This window comes from Gavialis gangeticus, unplaced genomic scaffold (genome assembly GCF_001723915.1).
Source record: "Gavialis gangeticus isolate Ggan-Ray unplaced genomic scaffold, GavGan_comp1, whole genome shotgun sequence".
NCBI lineage: Eukaryota > Metazoa > Chordata > Crocodylia > Gavialidae > Gavialis > Gavialis gangeticus.
In genome coordinates, this window is record NW_017729025.1 from 126110647 (window position 1) to 126134631 (window position 23985).

Below are 23985 nucleotides of genomic sequence, written 5' to 3' on the forward strand. Positions count from 1 at the left end.
GGCCCTTTTCCAGTCCTCTGGCACCTTGCCAGAGCACCATGAGCGCTCGTAAAGCTGTGCTGGGGTCCCACAATGACCTCTGTTAATTCCCTCAGCACTCTGGGGTGGAGATCATCAGAACCTGCTGACTTGAACACATCTAGACCCACCAGAAGTTCTCTGACTAGGTCCTCACTGACCCTAGGCCTGGCAGTGCCTCCCCTGGGTCCATGGGGGATCCCAGTGGGGGGGGGATGCCCTGGTCCCTGTCCAAAAAGATGGAGGCAAAGAAATTGTTAAAGAAGTTAGCTTTCTTGTCTGGTGTGAGTTGGCTAATTAGCTCCACAATAAAGCTTCACCCATGGGTGACTGGTGCCACCTTAGTCAGAGGGTCATGTGCCTCCCAAGTAACCAGTCAGCGACTAGGGGGGTGCTCTCCTTGCAGCCAGTCTCACCAATCAGAGGGGAGTTTCCCCATGACAAAACTTATTGACCAGTGAGTGGCTGCACTGCACCCAAAAGTGGCTGCAGTGCTCCTGGAAGTGACTGTGGTGCTTCTGAAAGCAGCCGTGGCCTACATCCAATGCTCTCACTCCCTGGCTAGAGCTCACGGGGCGGGGCACCTGTGCTGCCACCTGCCCCCCTGCCCATCATCTAAGCAGGGAGCGTGGCTGGTGATGGCATGCACCGGTGCTCTCAGGGGGTACACGTGCACCTCTGTGCACGCCCTACACATTGCCACTGCCTTCACCATCTGCATTGAGCAGTGCTATTAGGCTGGAGTAAACTAAATAACTCCACTGCAGGATAGCACTGAACAACACAAGTACTATTCTATGGTGGAGTTATTTACTCTACCGCAATGCACATGTAGATGGTGACCAGGGCTGGCTGGGGCATGAGGATGCTACAGTGTGGGCTGCGTGCCAGCTAGCCCAGTCCTGTAGTACCCTCATGCCCCAGCCAGCCCCTCCGCAGCACGCTGAGCTTGGGGGGAGCAGCTCCAGGCTGCCAAGCTGACCCCTACACCTTCTGCCAGCCAGGGAAGCTCCACCCCAGCTCACCGTGCTGTGGTTCCAGGTGCACGTGTGAACACTGCACTCAGGAGCAATAAACTCTGACACAAATTGTACTGGACTTTATTCAGGTATACTAATTTCATGTGTAGATATACCCCTGGAGTCTAAAACCATAGCAGTTCTCATGATTGGGCAAATGTAGACCCAGCTGCTTGGATTTTGCTGGTAGACGATTGAAGTTTGTTTTTGGTGCACTTTAATTTTCTATTTCTTGATTGGAGATCACTTTTAAAAATTTCAAACCTTGGCCCTATATATTTATATGTAAATTTAAAAGATTACATATAATTCTGCAAAGTAAATGCACTAAAATGTACAGTGAAACTCTCACATGCTCAAATATTTCACTCCCAAACCCCAAACTTCATGATGGGGGATGCCTACAGGCATTTCCTAACCAAAGTTACTGAGATCCATGCAGGGACAGAGTGAACAAAGAATTTATCTCACATAGGCAACACCCCAGAGCCATCCCCACACTTTGTAGTAGAGAAAAGTACATTCTAGATAATAACAGAGCAAAGGACAATAATCAGTAGATTAGTGTACTAACCAATTCAGTGGCTCAGTTTTCTGCATGCTCCTATTCCATTCTACAAAGTGGTAGTGTATCACTACACAGGCAGTGCTATTTTAAAGCACAATCCTATGGGGCTCCAAACTGCTAGTTTGAAAGAGTTCCAGGACCCACTGGCCAGTGCCAGAACAAGGTCTGTATCCCTAGTCCAGGGCCTCCAAAATCCTTAAGCTGGCACAGGAAACCCCATGAGACTGGTTTAATATTGTAGAGAGTTTGCCCACATTCCACAATGGCTCCCAAATTTCTATACATGCCACCATATTGTAAAGAACACCCCGAATCAAAATGAACAAAGCCACAAAGAAAAAGTTAGAAACCATAAGTTTTTATCATAATTTGAAAGAATGTCCTTGTAAAATGTCCACACTCACTTCAAATGGCATCTTTAGAGCCATATCTTCAGTCATTTTCATGTATGGAACTTGTCCACACATAAGTAAAACCATCATCTTTGAACTATGAAAAATGGCATATGCAGTTTCTATGCAGATTGATTTCTCTCTTCATCTACAGCTATGAAGTGATATGGCTGTGTTTTACTTCACTCTGCCAATATTTTTTTGTCAGAGGAAACTGTTGGAGCATTGAAAGTTATTTATTTTCTCTTCTACTTTTATTAGGTTATTTCCTGTTTTTCTTCCTGTTCCCTTGCTCTGTCTAATTTGGCAGATTGATTTTCTTCTTGTACTTTCCTTCCTCTCAGTTTGTCCTCCCTGATTTACTCACCTCCTTTTCTAAATTTTCATGACTTAGGTTGAAACTTAAAACAAAAACTAGTCAAACCTTACCAAATTTGCAATTGACAAAGCTTGTCAGCTAATTTTAATTTTAAAACATTTAGCAAATATTACATCCAGCACTATTAACAATTATTGCACTATTTTGGCATATGTAATGTACTTGTTAGATGTTGTTTCACTCTCCCTAGCCTTTCCTTACCTTGATGTTGCCCTCACTGAAATCAGGGAGAGTTACACTGGGCCCAGTTCCGTGCCCCTTCTACCTACAAGACTTACAGACTCCCAATTACTGTATCATCTTTGTGTACAGAAATTGGTTTGGGTTTTTTTGGCATTTAAAGCACTTTATTGCCATGATTTCACAGAAGTGTATGGCTTTACAGAGGTTTAAATTAACCCCTGTCAAATGAGGTATTAAATTTGAAGCATTGTATTTTACAGCACTTTAGCAACCTACAGCACTTTAAATAATTTCTGTATGCTGGTCATATTTCTGACCACTAGAGAAGCCCCAGGAGACTGTGAAGTGCTCCCTACCTCCTAGCCTAGCAAGTGCAGGAAGGCTCAGATGCCCTCCCACCAAACAGGGCACTTCTGTCATGTTTCAGAGCATTTATTACTTCATAGTGCTATAAAAAGTGTTCTAAATTACAGCAATGTAAAACATGCACAAAGCACTTCTGTGCACACCCTTAGAGTCTCTCAGATTTTTACTGTGTTTATATGCACTGCACCTCTGTGAGTTAGTGAAATGTTATTATCTCCACCCTATAGATGGGGATCGGAGTCACGGGGAAATAAAGCAACTTAACCAACATCATGCAATAAGGATGGGACAGTCAGGAAACACAGCCTGAATCACCTAAGAACTAGCCCAGCATGCTGGGCCACTGTTTTCAGTGAGCAGACCCTTATATAAATAATGTCCATTTTTGGAGTTCAGGTGCCAGTTCTGACCACTCACTCCATCTCTATTAAATGTGGTATATTTTACTACTATGTCAAGAAATGAACATTGTTCCTTTGTTTAGGAAAATAAACCAGTTTTCATTAATCAAAGGATGAGTTTTCCACCTACTAGTATTTTACCAGTTTCCAAAGAAATGAAACACCGTTTCAGGGGAAAAGTCACCCTGAGAGCAGTAGCATCCATCTGGACTATAAGTTGAATTATATCATCTACATCTATTCCATCCCCTTGGGAGAAGAGAGCATTTAAATCAGCTAATAAAGAAATTGTCCCACAAGGTTTGAACATGAAGTATATACTCAAGCTAACCATAGGCCCTAAATCAGTCACAAAAATTCCCACATTTGACATAATTAAATTATAGTTTTAGATTCTCAGACAATGCTTGGAAACCCAGAAGCTGGGTTTTTTGCAGTTAGCCTCACTTATCAGCTCCATTAATGAATGTTTTAGAAAAGCAGGCCTAGAACATTACTGCTGGCTTACTGGAGGGTTATTTTAATTTCATGAAAAATAATTCAAGTGTTTTTAAAATTTGTTTCAGGTAAACAAAACCAAACCAAAACACAACTATCAAAAAACTGCATCAGTTTTAGTAATATATAGAGGAAAAAAACAAAACATTTACATGAAATAGACTTCCAAAAGCATCATCTCTACAAACACCAAAATGAGCAATCTAGATTTATTATAAATAAATGAACTAGCTTTGTGCAATCCATTAAAAGTAGAGATGCAAACTCCTAAACTAAGACCTTTTTTTAAATCAGCATAAGTGTTATCAGAGTTTCAACATATGTTAACAAAGCACAACTTTAATACAATTTGATAGCGAGAAGAACACTAGAAGCAGATTACAGAGAAAAAAATATGCTGATACTGAAAGCAATGAAACAGATTTTTCTTATGCCAAAAAAGAAAACACAAGGGGTATGACCTGGAAATCTGAGTACTTGAAGAACAAGGGTTCAGATTTATTTTTTATTTATTTATTTATTTATTTTTGGCACACATTTTTCACTCCAATTTACTGCTTATGCATTTGGACACAGACTTCAACTGTCTGCTGTACCCCAGGATAATGACCTAGCACACCCATGATTTAGTAAACCTCGACTCTGTGCAGCCACTCAATCAATGATGGCCTAATCCCTTAATGGCCATTCGTGTCTTTCCAATACATCCTAAAGAATTCTGCAATGCTCCAATTCTGCTGCGTGGAATTACATGGACTTCTTCCTTCCTTGTTATCTTATCAGGTAGCTAATTCCCACAAATTATCATGCAGTTTCAAGTAAAAAATGGAATAGCTGTTGAATCATAAATTTGTCACTTTCCAGACAGCTGCTAAGTCAGTAAAATCTTGATCAAGTGGGGATTAGTCACTGGATTGAACAATTAAGACCTGTAAGTGCATTTGGCCCTCTGTCAAAGAAATGTTTATTGATAAAAAAAATAGTTTATGTAGAGGTTTAAAATGTTATTAATTCTTAAGTGGGCCATAATCCTTTATCTGGTATATTGTGACACACAGCTTACTATGCCACTAACATCCAGTTCAGCTCAATTGACTGTTTAAAAAGAATTAATCTTTTGAAATAATGATGAGTGTGAATCTTTATAAACTACTAGGGCACAGTGCAGACAGAAATGCCAGTTGCTGAAATTGTTTTCCTCCATCTATATTTAGTCTGTAAAGGGAACAAATGATTACAGACCATCATCAAAAATAGATTTATTTTTCATACAACTCTTTTAGATATACTGAGGGAAAGACTTCCTGCACAAGGAAAATGAATTTTATGCAGACAAGTTACATAAATGCACTTCCCCCACAGACTTATTTTTAAAATATTTTAAGGCATGAGTTAATAGTGGAATATCATTTGCACTGATTTTATATAATAAAAACATATATAGAAAGTAACACAACTTTACTTTTTTATCTAAAATTTTGTTCTCATTTTACCTTGTATTAATGTTTAATCACAATGTCCATTTTTGTTAGCTTTGCATAGAAACTAGAGATTAGACCTTTGAATCCCAAAAAGTATGGAGCATTACTGTTTCTATGACTATGATGACTTTGGAAACCCCTCATATCTTCAGTAGTAAGACTATAGTTAGTCTTAATGGAAAATGTATTTTAATAAGGGTTGGAATTACTCACATAGTAAGTTAGTTACTGAGGTTTTTGAGATGTTGACAGCTGTCCACTAACAACTAGGCTGAGACTACTGAGCTCATATCACATATGTCACTGATGGCAACAGTTTCTCATCACTATTAATCTGATGTGGATTTGAACCAATCATTGAAAACTGAAATGATCTAAACTATTTTTTCTTACCATACACCACAGCCATCTAAATCATCCTGAGAGTACCATGGAATAGATGCACGAACACATTTTGTTTGCATGTGTGTTTTTAAGGCAGAGGAAGTACAGCCACAGTCTCTTTCAGTCAGAGCAAATGCTCTTCCTGCTGTGCACTGGATAGCAGGAAAAGAACTGTGCCTCCTCTGGTCGTGCTAGGAATTTGCTCCTTCACTTTGCTTTTTCTTGAAAGGTCCTAGAACAAAATGTTGTGTGTCAGTCATATGGCGTGCCTGTAGACATGCTCATTCACGTTTTAATTAAAACATGCCAGTGTTGCCTCGCCATAAGGTATATTAAGCACCCCACACCCCTCACATTTCAAATAGGCCATTGGGTGCTTTATTTGAACTTTGTGCATGCGCTTTAGATAAAGCATACCATGGACATTTTGAAACCATGGCGGGGAGAGAAATGGTGAGTGCTTAATACATGTGACGGTGAGCTGTTTTAATTAGAGCAGCTATCTGGGAACTGCTCTAATTAAAATGGCCCCCTTCTCCCCACCCCCTGCACATGTATAGGCAGCCATGGAGTACATGATTCAACATGGAATATTATTTTTTCAATTTTTCATCTCAACAAGAAAAAATAAACAAGAAAAGAAATTGAGTTTGACCTAAATGACGTTTCCCTTGGACATTCTGGTTTAACTGCCAAGCTGATAAATCATGTATTTGCAAAGTCCTAATTGAACCCAGGTACATGCTTTTAATAACAATACATTTGCAGTAGTTCAAAAGCCACATTCGCTTAACAACAATTCACTACACCCACACAAGATAAATGGATTAGCCTGTGCTGGGGAGGGAATTAGCATATGTCATCTTAAGACAGTAGTAATGGGTTTTTTCCCCCTCTTGGTCTGTACAGCACCAAACACACTATAACATGCAATAAATAGTAAGTATATAGCTTAGTCATATTAATATTCAAAGCACTTATTTGGAATTAAAGGTATGTATCATTTTGACTGTGCATAATTGCATCCTGTATCTTTAAAACTATGCCTGGGCATTTATGACTTCCTGTATTTGTAGCTAGGACATTCTTTAAGTTGAGAAAAAAGAGAAAATGAAAAATGCAATACGGTTTTAAGGATCTAAAATTCTAAAGGAATATTTTTATGTAACATTTTTACACATAATGCAAATAAATGCTCTAACAGCATTGTGAATGCAATAAAAAATTGCAAACCCCAGGTCAAATAAATACTTATCTTACACATCTAAAGTATCCCACTGTCCAAAACAACACAAACCATTTCACAAAGGTAAGCCACAGTCTTGCGACTTACTTTTTTTTTTCTTTGAGCCCATGTATTTTTAGGGTAAAGTATGAGAGAGAGGCCCCAAACCTACCCCCCGTATTCTAAGCCAAGGGACAAACAAAAATAACCTAACATTTGTTATTAAAGTTTTTGTGATACCTAGGCCAATCTCATGCTTTCTCAGACCTTATAGGTGGTTTTTGCATATTTGGATCCAATGACACTGTGTTTGAATGCATCTTAATGCACTTAAGTTAGCTTTTGGCTGAATACTTCTTCACAGGCCCCAAGTAGAACAAGCACACTTATACTGGTGTTTCTCCAGTGCAGTTTACCATGGCATGTGCTTTGCCATGTGTCATACATGACTGCAAAACTAGAACATTTTTATTTTTATGTCGTGCGGTGAGTACTCACTTGGGATCTGCGTCTGCATTCTGCACAGCTGCAACACTTACTCAGAAAGATCTACTCTGGCCCATACAACAAATGTACCACAATGGCAGCCACTGAGGAGGAGAAGCAGACCCCTCCTAACAGCTTGGAGAAGGCAATAGGCCATCATGATTTCCAGGATTATGTAACAATATTGTCTTGGGCCTGAGCTCTAGAATCATATGTCATGGGCATACCTGTTAATTCAGTCCCAACCATAATTATATTTTAACTTCTCTTTCTGGTTGAATTCCCCCATTCAGATAGCTGTGCTTTCTTAAACTAGCAACCTATACTTCTGTTATTTCACAAGGCAACACAGTAGAGCACAGCAGAGCTAATGCAACCTCTCCTCCCCCTAAATCCAAATGTAATTAGAAGAATTACATGGATGTGGGAGATAATTAATCACGCATTGGAGGTTTACAATAGATTTAACAAATCGAACTGGAAATGCTCTACTTCAGCCCTTACTTCTCCAATCTATTCATATAACGTCCAGAAGCATAATTTCATAAATATTTTAAGATGTGACATGAATGAGACAGAATCATTTCATGCTATCCCTGCCTTCAGCTGGTTAACACAAATTAAATTTCATGCCATTCTGCCAAAGAAGCCTTCCTGCTGTACAGAAATCCAAAATTCCCAGTAGAGTTTTCTTCATAATTTTTGGTTTTTTCAGAAAGAAGTAAAATGTTAAGGGTACTAGTATCCAAAATGAGGCTATGAAAAAAATGAATCAGACCAATGCTGAATCTAAAACTAGAGTTGAAAACTCCAAATGAGCTGTGAATTAATGTTTACGAGTTTAGTATGTGTCTGATTAAAGATATTTAACAAATGTAGAAGTAGAAGTAACCCAGCCCTCTGTAAAAGGGATTTCTACAAACAGAGCCAGGAATGTGGTTAGCTATTTCCAAAAAATGGCCAAGTTAAACAACATACCATGACAAAAACTCCAGTCAATTAAAAAAAAAGTTGTATATGTCATGTCCGTTCAATACTCTGCTCCTAAAACAAGTTCACTTCTTGAAACAGTATTTCATTCGTGTCTGCTTTTCAACTTAGTCCTATCTTCTTAAACACTCATTCCAAGCAAAGTAAAAAAAAAAAGCAGACTAAATCTTAAGTTTTTCTATTGCCTGAATTTATACTCTGTTTAGTAGCAGCCAACTATCTTAATAATATATCTTCAATCATATATCAAAGGGGCTTGCATCCAACTAAACTAAATGACTCATAGCATTCAGACACAATGTGTAAGTACTTCCATAGTCTTAATAATACATCCATAAACTATTTATGGTTCCTCTTCTAAAGCAGGTAGAGTAAAATCTCACAAATTCCATACATTTTGGGCCTAATCTTGCCTAAATAGTCAGGGAAATTTTCCATTAGAATTAACTGTAAGAAAATGATGTTCACTGAGCTTGGTTACACTTGTTTGCACTTGTATCATTTATATTGGTTTTGTTCTCCAATGTAAATGACTCTAGGATCCAGCCAGGACACCCAACCAGCTATCTGGAAGTAGCTTCATGCAGAAGTTGGTATCATGACAGGTTGTCATTGAGTGGCAATGGGACCTGTTTGTCTTGAGCAAACAGCTGTCTCAAGATAAGCAGCAGACACAATGCCTATACAAAATGCCTTCTGTACCTTACACTGATTTTTCCCTTGATATTTCACAAGGTAATTCTACAGTGGAAAAAAGGGGGAGAAAGGACAGAAGAATTCAGCCTGGGATGCCTCTGATATAAGGCAGTGCAGTTAAATTATCATTTGTATGCTACTTGTACTATGGATAAATGAAGTACTCCACAGGACAGATAGCTTTCCTGAGGACTAAATTTGCTCAAACCTAAATAGCAAGCATTTGTGAAGACCATATTCAAACAAACAAAAAGAAAACTGAAATATTAGACAAATGTGGCTGAAATGAGAACCCTGGGATTAACAAAACTCTAATCATGAGCTTTCATCAACCAGCAGGTAGTAGCAAATGTACTGGACATTAGGCCTGTGTGAAGCAGTTAGTATTCACTTCAGATTTAGCCAATTTGGGGGACAGCATTTCGATTTGGTGATTCGAATCACTGCCCCAAATTGATTCAGCCAGACCTGATTTGAAGATTCGGCCACTGCCAAATCAGCCAAATCTCCTAATCAAACAGGCCCCGTTCCCTGCCTGAACTCCCAGCCCCATCAATGGCTCCCCTGCCTGGCCCCAGACTCCCAGCTCTTTTAAAAAAAAGCCCCACACTCACTGCTTGCTGCCAGGTGAGGGAGGGGGGCAATCCCCACTGCCCTGCACTGTCCTGCGCTGTATTGGGGGGGGCTCTGCTACAAGCTCCCAGAAGCCCCAACAGCTGCAGCAGCAGCCAATGAGTGCAGGGCTTCTTTTTTTTTAAGAGCCAGGATGCTGGGGCCTGGCAAAGCAGCCATTGACTGGGCTGGAAGAGCGGGCGGGGGATGGGGACTTATGGCAGAGCCCCCTACGCAGCATGGGGCAGTGGGGATTGCTCCCCCACCTCACAGCAGCCAGTGAGTGGGGCTTTTTGGGTTTTTTTTTAAAGAACCAGGAACTGGGGCTGGTTGGGGCAGCCATGGAGGGGGCTGGGAGAGCCAGCAAGGGATGGGACCTGGTGAAGGTCCCCCCATGGAGCTCCCTTCTGGTCCAGCTCCCTGCAGCAGTGAGTGGAGACTGCCTGAATCTCCGAAGCTCTCAGAATCTTTTCCAAATCAATTGGGAGAGCTTTGAATTGATTCAGACCTTTTTATTGGCCTCCTGATACGATTCGGATTCAGAGATTCAGCCACCGAATCAGGGCAAATCTCCAAATCGAATCAGCACCCAAAGCTTCACACAGCCCTACAGGACATAAACAGGTGATAAAAGCTGATAAGAAAAATGACAAAATTAAGAAAATAAAGAGCACTATTATAAAGATGTATAGGTCACCTAAAGCAGAGCAAAAAAAATGATAACAAACACTGATTTTAAAAAGAGAAGGGGCATCAGCCATATAAACATGCAGGGAACTTCAATGCTTCTGTATAGTACTATGACACTGGTTTATTTACACCAGTATTGACCTTTTGCACCCAGAGAAGTTTATTAACCATCTTGGTCTTTTTGTGTTGCTTTACTCATCAAGAGAAAGTTCTACAGGGTTGATTCTGATGAATGGCTTTTTCAGAAAGTCAACTTATCCTTGACTAGATGCAGATGGCCTAGTAAAAAATGAATACTGCCAGCAGACATTGTCTTTATCAGTTGTAAAAGTTCAGCAGGGACTAGACTTCCTCATCTCTGGCCAGAGAAATCCAGCCTTCTGTTTCAGCACCATATCACATATTGTCCTAATGAATTCTTGTAACACACTGCAGCCCAGATAAATATGCTTATATTAATGTTTTTTGGCAGGCTGGGGCATGGTACAGAATTGACACAAGTGTTTGGATTCTGCCTAAAGTAGACATCAGGAATTTACACAGCTTAGAAATATTAGATTGTTGTTGGGTTGTTTGTCCTGTATGACAACCCTCTGTATCAAAATCTGTAGTTCATACTCCCCAAACTGTCTTCATATGGGTCAGGTTGCATTAGGCTTGTCACTAGGATGTTCCAGGCATTCCAAGACAGTAAAAAACCTAATTAGAGATGCATATACAAAGAAATACACCGAATTTTACCAAGTCCACTGCCACTTTAGGCAATATAAATCATACTACTAACCCACTCCACATTTCTTTGAAATTGTCACATGACTCTTTTTCCATATAGTTTCTTCTAGTGCAACCACAAATCTCACAGCTCAGAATAACTGTTGCAGCACACTGACATATTATATGTCTCTATACCTATGGGGTAGGGATCATCTTTTTGGTGCGTGTGTGTGCGTATGTGCAGGACAACAGGCTCTGATCCTTGATTTAGACCTCTAGGTAATATTCTTATCAACCACCACATACTTAAAATTTAGTTGTTGTAATGACCTAATCAATCTCATTTTATGGAACTTGATGATTAATGTATATTATTAAGAACAAATGTTCAAGATCTCAGGCTGCTCAAACACAATTGAAAAGTGTTCAACGACATTCTGCATATCTGGTTCTTCAGCTGTAAGTACTGTAACTTTCTGTTGCAAGCTAGCAAATTCCTCCAAGTGTTAAGAGGTGGTCAAGCAAGTCAGTGAAACCCTTGTAACATGTAACAATTTAGAAAGAGAACAAACCACTGGGTATGACCACTGGGTATGACCTCTAGTGGCTAAGTATTGTTATACATAATTAACAACCCAAAAGATAAGGGAAAGAATGGACTTGGTGTTAAGGCATTGGATTGGGAATTTGAATCTTATTCCTGGTTTATAGTCTTCCAGTATGAATTAGGCAATCATTTATGGCAGATTTTCCAAGAAGAGCATCCCTGTGCTGAGCATTTTTGAAAGGCTGGCGCTTAAACCTTTCCTGTAAATGAAAATCATATTTACTATCTCCAAGTCTGTACTTGTACATCTTCCTCTATTTATAATTGTTACAATCTTATTCAAAATGATGCTGCTCTTTCCATTTTTTCAGACATTCTTAGTCTTTTAAGAAGATTTGTTAAAAACAACTTTGTTCTTTCCTTCAGGATGTACACTCTTTATATCATTCCACTGGCAACTAACAAAGAACCTACTGCAGGGGTACCCATCCTTCACCAACTCTGGCTTGGCTCTTACTACTGGTATGGAGTCTGTCATCACATTAAGAAAGCTGAAAGCAACAATGAGTAGTACAGCTGCTAGCATTCAGATTCCTATCTGTCAGACTCATCTTCTGACAAATAATTCTGACATTTTTTATCTTCGCTCTTCACATGGCTTTGTTGAGGCGGATGGCAAGTCCCCTCCCAAACTCTGACAGACTTCTCAGCTACTTTACATAATTCCTCCAAGTCACAGGCGCTCTGAATTATAAAGCCATTGGCCCACCAAGCCTGTCCTCTGAGTTTATCTCAACTCTACCCCCTGTTTTGTCACTGTATCCTTCAATCCACTCTCTCCCCATAAAAGTGTCTAGCTGTCTCTTAAACTCACTTTACCATTTGCTGCTTTGACCTCACTTGGCAACTTATCCTTGTGTTTATTATTCAAGGTAGAACAGTTCTGGCTGCATTCCTGGCTTTACTCCTGATTGTCTAATTTTTAGACAGTGTCACCACAGTTGTGGGGTTTTTTAAATATATATATTTTTACTTATAACTTATTGAGACCAGTCCCTCAGTTTCCATGTCATCAAACTCCTCCATGATTTAAAGAGTCTAATAGTTAATTGTTTGAAATCTAAAAACCTGAAAGTTCTTTTCTCTCCAGTGAAACCAAATGAATTAGTGCTCACCATCTATTAGGGTTGGAATATCTAGTCCATGAATGCCATTTTGAACCACATAAGCTGACTTCAAACAAGTGGAGATGGCTGGTTGAAAAGTGCTACTATCCAAGGGAAATATCGATAGGTAAAAAGCTGGCCACGTGCAGATCTGCTAGACTGGAGCACAAGGATTTAATGCATTTAAATCAGTCTGGTTACCATATTTGACCTGCTGTGCCAATGTCAACCGTATTACTGCTTCTTTCAGAGGGAATGTACAAGCCATATGAGCAAGATGGGGTCTAATCAGAACCTCTGCAAGTAAGGAAAAAGACCTGTTGACTCAAAGTACATACCTGCATTTCCAGGGAGTGTCCCCAGCTGTCCAAGCTGTCCCCAGCTGTCCTACAGTTAGTAGGTGACTGAAGGCAATCCATAGTTGAAATTAAGTATAGTTGAAGTAATTCTGAAAGAAATTGCCCAGGTGGTTCACCACAGCAAGAGCTGAAAATAGCAATAAGCTAGTTCTTCACAATTCTCTTTTCAGCTGCATGAAGATACCCTTGTTATAGCAATATGAAAATTTCTTTTGTTTCTCATCTTATTTACTACAGTAAGCAAACTGGGGGGAGGGAGGGTAAAGCTGCAACCCAAACATAGGATACTGGGATTAAATATTGGGCATTTTCAGCCACTTGTTTTCATAACAGGCCAAAAACAACACATTTACCTTCTTTTCAGAAAAAAATTGATGCAAATCATACCTAAAACTTAGCCAGCAAGATAAAAAATTAATGGAATCAGGTTCTTTACTCTTCTTTGTGAACATGTTAGGAGTTTGGGAGTGGCTTTCCTAGAAGGGGTTGGACCACATGACCTTTGATGACCTTTCCAAACCTATGTTTTACAAGTGAAAAGGCAGCAAAAGTGTGAAAACACTCCAGACAGGCTTTCTCAGTACAATGGTCCTTCTATCCTAAAACCTACTGGAGCTATGGAACAGAAAGACACACTAAAAATGGTCAGGTTGGTGTCATTCACTGTTTTCAGATTAAGAGCACAAGGTAGTGACATACAAGATTTGATCAATCAATCATAGCACTGAACATTTTCCAGAAACTTAATGCAAAATGTGTAAAATATAACAGCATGAGGGCCCCATCATCTATCTTATTGAGGTTTGGCCCAAGGAACATAAGCCCACCAACCAGTTTCTCCTATCACGATAAGGTACTACATGCTGAAAGAGACCGTGGCTGTGGACTGCATCTGTCCAATCCAATTAGTAAAACACCTCAACAAAAGCTATATTCCATTTCTGATATCACCTTTTGAAAAAAAAGAAGTGAAAGGAAAAGACAGGAAGAACCAACCAGAGAATACTAGACTTAAAAACCACAATAAAACTATACTCATTGTAGTCTGAATGCTGCAGGGATGGAGTAATCTTCATGAATTTCTATACTAAGAGGTTCTTTCATCATAAAAGTGGCAAAAAAGTGACAGATATTCAGACAAACATGAACTTGGTCTTCATTTTTTTGCCACTATAGTTGTGTAACCATTTATTATTTTTTGGCTTACGATGTCCTACAAGAGCAAAACTGTGAACTTAGTGGTTTTCAGGGCAATGAAAGTCTGGGCCATCTTATACTGTAGTTCTGGTTATATTTCAAAAGAGATAGTTTTATTTATGTTTGACTGTTGCAGGCAAAACTAAAGGTTGGATGTTCTGGCTTATAGTATAAACACATCTGGCAGACCTCTATTTTGGGTGCACAATGGAAAACAGGCTGTGTTGTAGTCCTAGAACATTTCTGAGTGAATCAGAGGGCAATCCTACTAGAGCTGAATTATTTGGGAAGACAAGGAGTGGAGGTGTTTTATTTTTTAATTCTGCGGAGTTTTATGTACACCATTCACTCCAAATATTTGATGTTTGCCACACTTGTTATGAGCTTCTCCAGAGAGATGCTGTCTTTTGGCAGCAAAAGATAAAGCTGACTGATACAAATGAGTCACAGTACCCCAACTGTAATTAACAATGATGCAATACCCATGCGAAAAAGAGAACTTGAAGAATTAACTGTTGAGTTTTCTTGAGGATGCAGCTGCAGTTTGAGAAAGAAACATTAACTCATCATAGCAAAGAGTTTTGCTGTGTTGCAGTACATTAGAGAACAATCATCTGGCAAGATATATCATCTATTTTTCCTTGAAGAGATACAAAAATGTTAAAAGGTCACAATCTGAGTCTGAGGATTGCAAATCAGGCCATATTTATTTACAAAATATAAATCAAGCAGGATGACCAAAACCAGAAGGTTTTTTTATCTTCCTTTTCACACTTCACCATCTAGAATAGAATGAGTACTTCTCAACCTGCTGAGCTGACTTAGTCCACCCCAGCTGTAAATCAAGTTTTACTTGGTATCCAAGCTATGGCCTCTTAATCTAAAATGTCTCCATGTTCACTATTACTGTGTCATTCTGTAGAAAGCTGGTATTTCCTTTTTTAGCATTTTTTCTTACAGAAGTATTTCATTTAGTTATAACTTACAAGTTGTGAGTGAAAACTTTACAGTCTGGTAAAAGAAAAAGCTTGAAGCAACTGGTTTATAACACAATATGAAACATGACACTGTTTTCTGTTGTCAGTACAATTCCCCAGTGAGGTGGATAAATTGTGGTCAAGACCTGGACAGGTTAACTAGTGGTCATCAGTGCTGGTGGTACCTTTATATACAGAAACCCCTGGATACTATTGGACAAGGCATTTGAAATGTAATACCAGCCATGAAACAAGACATCTGCTGGATTCTCATTTGTTTCTCTTTGAATGGGCTTTAATTGAAAGCTCAGTGAAAAATGCAGGTTACATTCTTAGTGTTATCAATGGTTTGTAACAGCAACAACATCAGAACAGTGATGCATCTAATATTTATACACTTTCTAATGTAGATGTCTAAGGAGCAATACATTATCAGATATATATATATTTATATATATATATATATATATACACACAATTTCAAGCAATTAATAGTAAATAATAAACCCCTCCTCCCAAAACCCTGAAACAATATATTTCCTCACACTAATAATGTCTTTTTTCACATATACTTGACAAAGAGTCTTTTTAAGTTACTTATCTTAAGAGTAATCTGTTAATGGAGATCCTGGACCAGCCCCATTTAAAGTTCGGTTTTAAGTTTATACAGCTTGCTAGCCACATAACCAGTGTGGCTTTACATTGTAAACAAATCCCAAATGTCTACAATGATTGAATTAGTCTTGTATGGAAGGAGATCTTTGCTTCTCATGGTGGAATAAATTTAAACCAGTACAAAAAGGGTATTTGACACAGATAATACAGTTTCTGAGGGTCAATGACAAAGTTAAAAGCAAGTTAACTTAATTGTAAGATTCTCATTTTTCTGTACAGAAAGGTACAGGTTAATCTGGCATTAGCTGCGCTAGAAACATATTTTTTTTTTAAAGTTGATTGTGAAAGTCAAAGTAGAGTTTACCTCTTAAAAGCCTGCCTTTAGACAGCACAAGTATAAAGTTTATTTAAAATGTCTCAGGTATTTTTCCTCATTTGTGTCTTCTTCTTTTTCTTCTTGTTTGGTTTTTTATTTGTTTGTTTTTGGGGGGTTGTACATAGTTGTATTAATATTTAGAAACCTCAGCGTATGTACGAATGCAGCAAGCACAAAGCTTGTCTTTGACATACCCAACACACAGTATTACTGAAAAAAGGCACAGTACTTTGCACCTGAAATGTTCAAGTAAAAATAAAAACAGAACTTTTTGGAGGGAAAAAAATACAAAAGTAACAATAGTTTATATTAATATTTAAACTGTAACAGTTTTGGTAATTCCATAACAAAGTTACAAATTAAAACCACTTAACATTATTGAATAGGACGTTTTTAAAAATCCATAGGTCAGAAAACTGAACAGAATCCTACGGTTTAGCTAACTTGTCTCAAATGTGTAATGAAGATAGCTGTAGCTTTCCTAGAGATGTGATCAAGGATGATTGAAAACTCTGCAGTAGTTCGTAAAGTCCCATTTATTTATTCATTTGTTTGAACTGTCTAAAGGGCCAACTGCAGTTTAGTCATGTTCCTCTGGTGCATGTTGTGATGACGAACTAATTCATCAGATCTGGCAAATTTTTTTTGACAGCTGGGCCATCGACAGCTGAATGGTTTTTCACCTGTTAATAAAACAACCCATAATTATACTAGCACAGATATGGACTGAAGTACAACGACATATTTCCTTTACTTCTAGATTTCTTAAAAATTACAACCCCTTCTATAATTCCTGAATGTAGCATTTGCAACTGAGCTCTCTCTGGGTGCTATCACTGCTAAAGTCCCCCAGTTTAAAACTAGTTTAGCTATGTCCACACAAACTTCAGTCAGACCTCTGGCTGCACTGTAGATATGCCCTTAGTCACTTTACACACCAGTGGTTATGTAGGCCTTAATCCATTGCCCACTGGAATAATCCATTCCAGTGCCACTGGAAATCAATAAGTCTATAGAGCTTTGTCTCATGCTTGGTGAGCCAAAGCAAAAAAAATTCAATTGTTGTTCAAGTTAAATGGATCTTACATGTTCCACTTAGGGGAAAATGGGGAGTTTTGGAGCCCCAAGATGTTCATTATTTTCTAACATTCCCCAGACTAGATTAGTAATAAAAAACAAACAGAGCATAAATAGAAAAAAATGATCTTTTTGCACATTTGTCAATATTTAGATGTGTCCCAGAATGTAAGTGCTGGAACAGACTGTGCTTCTGGCAACTGAGGGGCATAAGGTGGAATGTCCTCACCGGCTCAGAACACAGCGTATGTTAGAACAGACTCTGACACTTGGGGCACCTATACATGTACATTGAGGCTGCTCTGATACGCTATAATTACAGCCTATCAGAGCAGACTCAATTAATCGAGTCTGCTGGAGGGTGGTAATTCCTACGCCCCAGCAGACTCCAGCCTCCCCACACTGAAAATGGCAGCAGGGGAGCTTTAACTAAAGTTCATTGAATAAGCTTTAGTTAAAGCGCCCCTACTGCCATTTTTCAGCATGGGGATGCTGATACATGTGACAGTCCAGGACTAGGGACAGACATTACACATAAACCGGTTTAAGTAATCAGAAACTAGATTAAATCTGTAACAGAACAGATGTTCAGTCACATAAATCAGTTGAAAATGGCTGAAACTGGTTTGAGATAAATCTGGATGAATATAGTGTCACATTTAACTGATTTGGCTCAAACTGGTTTATGCAATGTCTGTCCCAGACCCCTTTCTGATTTAAGGTAAACCAAACATCCCTAGTATCCTGGCATGCTCTGTGGGCTGGGTGGTGCTCTCTGCTCCACAGCACGGCTCACCCCTCCCCTCTGCTCCCTGCCTGCAGCACAGCAGAGACTTGCAGGCACAACAGCATTTGCCTGGCTTCTCCCTGCTAAGCATGAATTATTCCCCCCTCCGCTCTGCCTTATGCAGAAACCTCAGAATTAGCTAGCAGACCACATGCTGGCTACAGTCCATGTTGTGGGAGATGACTAAGGCAGACAGGCTTTTTGAAGCTAATCAACAGGTAGCTTAATGTTCTTCCTTAGAAAAGCTGTTTAAGAAGAGCTGTTTGCTCTCCCCCTCCCCCTCACCACTCCCTGCTAAGCAGGAATTCCCCCCTCCCCTCTGCCTTGCAGACAGGTGTCTGTGTATTAGCTAGCAGACCACATCCTGGCTACAGTCTGTGCTGAATCAACAGGTAAAATCGACAGGTAGCTGGTAATGTCCCTATGTTGTTTTCTTAATGGGGTGAGAAACACTGAGTTAGGGGGTGAGAAACACTGTTATCAATTCCCTACTGAGCTAAGCAAAGTGTCCTGCCTGGACCTGGCCACATTCCCCACCCTTCAGTGCTTCAGCAAGGGAAGAGAGGGCTGCTCTAGTGCCCCCTAGCTTCTAGCCTGAGCCACTGCAGGCATGTGCCTGCATGTCTGGGATGTCTATGCAGTTAAAAAGGTGATTTAACCTAGCCAGGTTAAACTAACCTGCAAAGATTGAATCAATTCAGGTTCAGACTGTTTGAATGTCCTGGTGCTTTAATTAGAGGGGCTTTTGGAGCTGCTCTAATTAAATCACCCCTCCCCTCCGCTGCCGCCCAGACCACATGTATAAACGTCCTTGGTTTTTCTTCTAGATTTGTATCCTGAGACTTTTAATGTAGATTTTGTATTCATTTTATTTTTTTTAAACAGGGTTTAATCTGGAGCCTGGATTCATGTGTGCTGGTTCCAGGTCCACGTTCAATACACAACAGGGTTGGAATGAACTTTTCAAACTATCACTATCTCCCCTATATTGCTCACCTGCTCTGCCACACATTGTGGTAATCTCATTGCACAACTGTTATATCCAAGCTCAGGGGAGTTGGGACTTTGTTTTCATGGAATTATTTTTTGCAAAATGTTGAGCAATAAAGAGATACATAAAGGTATTTTAAAAACAGTCTTGTTGTCTTAACTAAATGATTTTAAAGCTCTGATTATTTTACAAGTAGATAAAAAAGTCTGGGATAATGCTGAGAAATCATAAAATTTTAGGAGTGGGTTTATGCTGTCTCTTTTCAGTAATACTGATTGATGTAAACTGCCCATTATAGGTGAAATTGTGAGTTTGCTGCTATCCCCAAATTAAGGCACCAGGGAGTTGTGCTGCACCTAAAACAAATCTGGTTTTCTGCTTGATACATGGAGTAGCAACTGTGCTATATTGGGTGCAAGTTACTTTCTCTTTACAGTAGGTAAGTTGCCCAAATACCATGAAGACAGTATCAATGCACTTTGCCTGTTTGACCACTTTGGAGAAAGACTAACAGCCCTAGTGTGACCCATATCTCATGCAGGGGATTAAAAGCCCAAACCCTTACTCTCTAGTGCAGATGTCACAGAATATGTCTTCCCTGCCAGAAAGGTGTATGGTATTCTTTTTTTCAGTAAGCAGTTACCTCAAGTTAGCTATCCCACTGTAAAGTCTTCACGGAAGGAGGGCACTGTAATTTTTTATCTCAGTGTTGCTAGTCAGAAACGTAGCTGGTCCTCCTGCATCCCACCATGCTCTATGCCTCCACTTTCTTCTACTCTTTAATGTCCCATACCTCTCCCCTGCTCTCAGGTCACCCACACTCTCTCTGGTATGCTTACCTGAGACCAGAGCTCAGAGACAGATAAGCATGCTAGAAAGCTCATGTACAATAGAGTACCCCATTTTGAGACTCAGGAAATATTGTCATCCTATAGATGCTTCACCTCCACCGAGATTTTTACAACAAGCTAGCTATCTTGAGCTAATTTTCTAGCTATAAAACACTTCATTTTTGTTGGCAGTGAAGTCATTGCCACAGGGCAACCTGGGCCTGTGGGATGTTAAAAACTACCCTTCCCCTCCTCCCATCCTGGCCGGTGCCTAAGTCACATGATCCTCAGGGTATGGTAACATTGCAGTTAAAACTCTAACTTTAAACTAAGTAGTTCAGATACCAACAGCAACATGAAGTTCAGTATGGGCTCCAAAACCTGCCCAGAAACACAGGTATATATACTCAGGTGGTGAGCATGCACTGAGCCTTATTCTGCCAAGGCTGCATTGCTACTGGAACTTGTGCAGCCAGTTTAAAGCTAGCCCAGGTATGTCAATGCAGGCTCTAGTCAACCTTTGACTGTAATGTAGTCACTTGAACCAGGTACAGCCCAGAGCTTGCAGCTTTATCTGCAGTAGAAAAAGAAGATGACTTGTGAACCAGGGTTAGCTAACATGAGGTAAAATCCTAATGGGGGCAAGGAAGCTGTAGTTTTCACGTGGCTTAGCAGATCAAGTTAAAGATTAAGAGATATCAGAGCTTGCCTTGACTTATAGAAATCACAACCTGCTTTATCTTCAATAGACTATTATCACTGTTAGTTACCTTGAGTAAAGAATGGCCTTCTTTCATAGTACAGCCATCCCTGATTTCAGGCCCAGTCTGGCCTGTGACTGTATGTATACCCCAGGTTACAACTATACCCTTTACCATTTGCAGACAATGGATATTAAAAACTTCAGTATCTTAAGAATCTATGTGAATGGCACCTGGAAAGTGCCAGTATTCTGCAGGTGAATCTTTCTGCTTACTGTAAATTTGTATCTATTTTTTTTAAGTCTTAAATACACATATCTTGCAATAGGGACAAGAAAACATCATCGTCATCATCTTGGCTAGGAGAATACAACTAATTAAATGCCCTTATAGCAACATGGAGAAAGATTAAAAAGATATCCTACTATGAGTAGGACTAAGGTATCTAATAATATTGAACTCTAAAGGGGTAACTATTTTTTGCAAAATGTTCTGAATTCCAGAGGGGGCCCCCCGCACGCTCCCCGGCACACCCGCAAGTGCTTCTGGTCTACTTCCGGGTCTGCTGCTGAGTATGCTGGGGACCCCCTGTGCTCCTGTAGGATGCCCCATCCACCCCACCACTGCAGCATTCATGAGCTGCCTGGTACCTTGAGGTACGCAGAAAAAACATTTAAAGCTGTGTCTGTGTCCAAATCGCCAAATCGTTACAAAACTCTCCAAATCAATTTGGAGGGTTCTGATTAGATTCGTAGAGATTAAAGAGTCTCCTGATTCGATTTGGATTCGGAGATTCGGCCACCAAATAGGGCCAAATCTCCACTGAATTGAATTAGCAACTGAAGCTTTGCACAGACCTAGTATACATTAATCTCACCGTTATATTTCTTAATAAGTTCTTTGACACTTTTGGCAAGTATTTTGTTTTGTGTGTGCAAATTTTAGGTGCCTCTTATGAGTAGCATTCCTGGATTTGTGCAGAGGATTGAACCAGATAACCACTGAGGTCCCCTCTTCATCTTAAGGACAGATGACAATATAAACAGCACAGTGTAAGCATTACCAGGCTGCTTCACATTAGGCCTTAACACAAACCTGGAGGTGCCAGAGGATAATTTAGACTCTACCCCTCTGCTCAGGCTAGTACAAAAAGGCACCTTTGTAATCAATGACTGTAGTGCCAGTAGTTCACACAATCTAGATACTTGTGGACTAGACCCACAAAAGTATTTTGCACAAAGGCTAGCAAAATATATTTTGCCAAGTCAATGTTTCCTAAAATATGGAGTAACAAGTGGTGAAATTCTTAAAGACCTTAATGACTCAGGCCATGTCTCTACTTCTCACTTCCTCTGCCACCTAGAGCTGTGCTAAAACATGCTCTGCTGTTCCATGTGTGGTTTCTCCTGAACCGAAGCAGCATAGTCACATTCCCAGTAACAATGCTGCATGTAGCAGACATGGAGCTGCCTGGCACGGTACAGATATGCACTAAAGAGCCTATGTATCATTTTGAAATATGACTTCTGAGATTTAAGAGCCCAAATCTCAAAGTGAATGTAATGTAGGCTCCTAAATCACTTCAGTGGTATGTCTAAGTCATGTGTTTTTGAAAATTTCACAGATAGTTAAAAGACAATGTCTCAACATTTTAATTATAGTAAAATTGACTTAGCTTAAGTAAATAATGAAATATAAATGTGAAGAAAAGTTTACGCACTTGTTTTACCTGTATGAGTCCTGGTGTGAGTCTTCAGATGATCAGACCTAGAGAACTTTCTCTGACAGGTTTTACACTGGAAGGGTTTCACACCTAAACAGATAAAATAAGTCTATTCCCATATGCCAACACCTTTGAGAAGGGGTGGGGGAGATCAGTTATTTATGAATTTGCAAAACACTGGAATTTTTTTTAATAGTAACTGCTTCTTCCCAGCTACATGCCTACACATCTCAAAGGTCATTAATCAGGCTGCCACAAAACTTAAACTTTCATACCTTATCTTCCACTTAGACCAATTACCTGTAACACTTTCGGGTAGAAAATGCCTGCACTGCACATAGTTGAAGCAAGTAGTAACTTACCAAGAAAGAAGGAGAGGTCTGCTAGACAGAATTTTGGTTCTTGTGATTTGGTACTCTTTGGGCATGTCTACATGTGCATTAAAGCACTTTTCCTAATAACACATTAAATTTAGTACCTTCAATGTGAACTACTAAATAAATGCATGTTAGGCTGCCCTCATGCACAGTAACAAATGCACATGTTTTTTAAGTGATACTTAATGAGCAGTAACCTATTTTACTATGCATTATCAGAATCACATGGTTTTTTACCTGACGCTTTAATGCATATTAGTAAAGTAGGCTACTGTGCATGACAGCGCATGTATAATAGCATTCCTGGATTTGTGTTCTACCTAAATTTTTATGTATTTGGACTCACTACAGTAAAAACAGAGGTTTAGGTTTCTTTAATCCACTTGACAAGTTTTATTAAACAATATACATAGCACCTAAGGTTTTGCTCAATTTAGAGACCTACCAAGCAACTATCAAAAGTTTATTTAAAAAAAAAAAAGAAGTGAAGCCAAATAGGTAAGTTTTTAAAATGTCCTTCCACATCACAGAAAAACCCAATCATTGTTCATGTTGATTAACAGTTTGCAGAACCCAAAGAATTTTTTTTCAGGAAACTTGCTTTCATTGCTTGCTTTCATGTTTGAACCCAAGACAGTCCTATAATCTCAGGTTCAAGCAGGTCAAGTTCACAGAACTTTCACCATTTCCTCTTAAGGGTCAAGTAGCATTCGTTAGATAGGACAAACCCTTAGGTGGATTTCTTATGAAGAACATGGATAGTATTTGGAGAGTGGTAGATATACTGGAAGGTAGGGCTAGGACTCAGAGAGACCTCAACAAATTAAAGGATTGGACCAGAAGAAATCTCATAAGCTTCAATAAGGACAATTGCAAAGTTCTGCACTTAAGACGGAACAAATCCATGCACTGGTACAGGCTAGGGACCAACTGGGACCTGCAGGTTACAGTGGACAGTAAGCTGAGTATGAGCCTACAGTGTGCCCTTGTTGCCAAGAAGGCTAACGGCATGCTGGGATGCATTAGCAGAAGCACAGCAAGCAGACTGAGCAAAGTAATTATTCCATTCTATTCAGCACTGGTGAGATCACATCAGGGTGTCCAGTTGTGGGCCCCCCACTACAGAAAGGATGTAGACAAATTGAAAATAGTCCAGTAGA

General features: G+C 39.6%; 1 protein-coding gene across 4 annotated transcripts in view; it reads right to left on the reverse strand.

The window, feature by feature from the left end:
- Positions 1–16295: 16295 nt before the first annotated feature.
- The window catches only part of WT1 (Wilms tumor 1), a 65879-nt gene continuing 58189 nt past the window's right edge, over positions 16296–23985 (reverse strand). Inside the window, exons 8-10 of one of the 4 annotated variants that reach the window (XR_002097756.1) lie at positions 22455–22538; positions 20374–20598; positions 16944–17022 (exon numbers count right to left, since the gene is read on the reverse strand). Coding sequence is in view for 2 of the 4 variants with exons in the window: in XM_019519522.1 (XP_019375067.1) it covers positions 16901–17022; positions 22446–22538 (215 nt within the window). In the remaining 2 variants the exon portion in view is untranslated. Of the gene's footprint in view, positions 17023–20373; positions 20599–22445; positions 22539–23985 lie in introns of all 4 variants that reach the window. The other 3 variants (XR_002097755.1, XM_019519523.1, XM_019519522.1) reach the window with 3 other exon arrangements.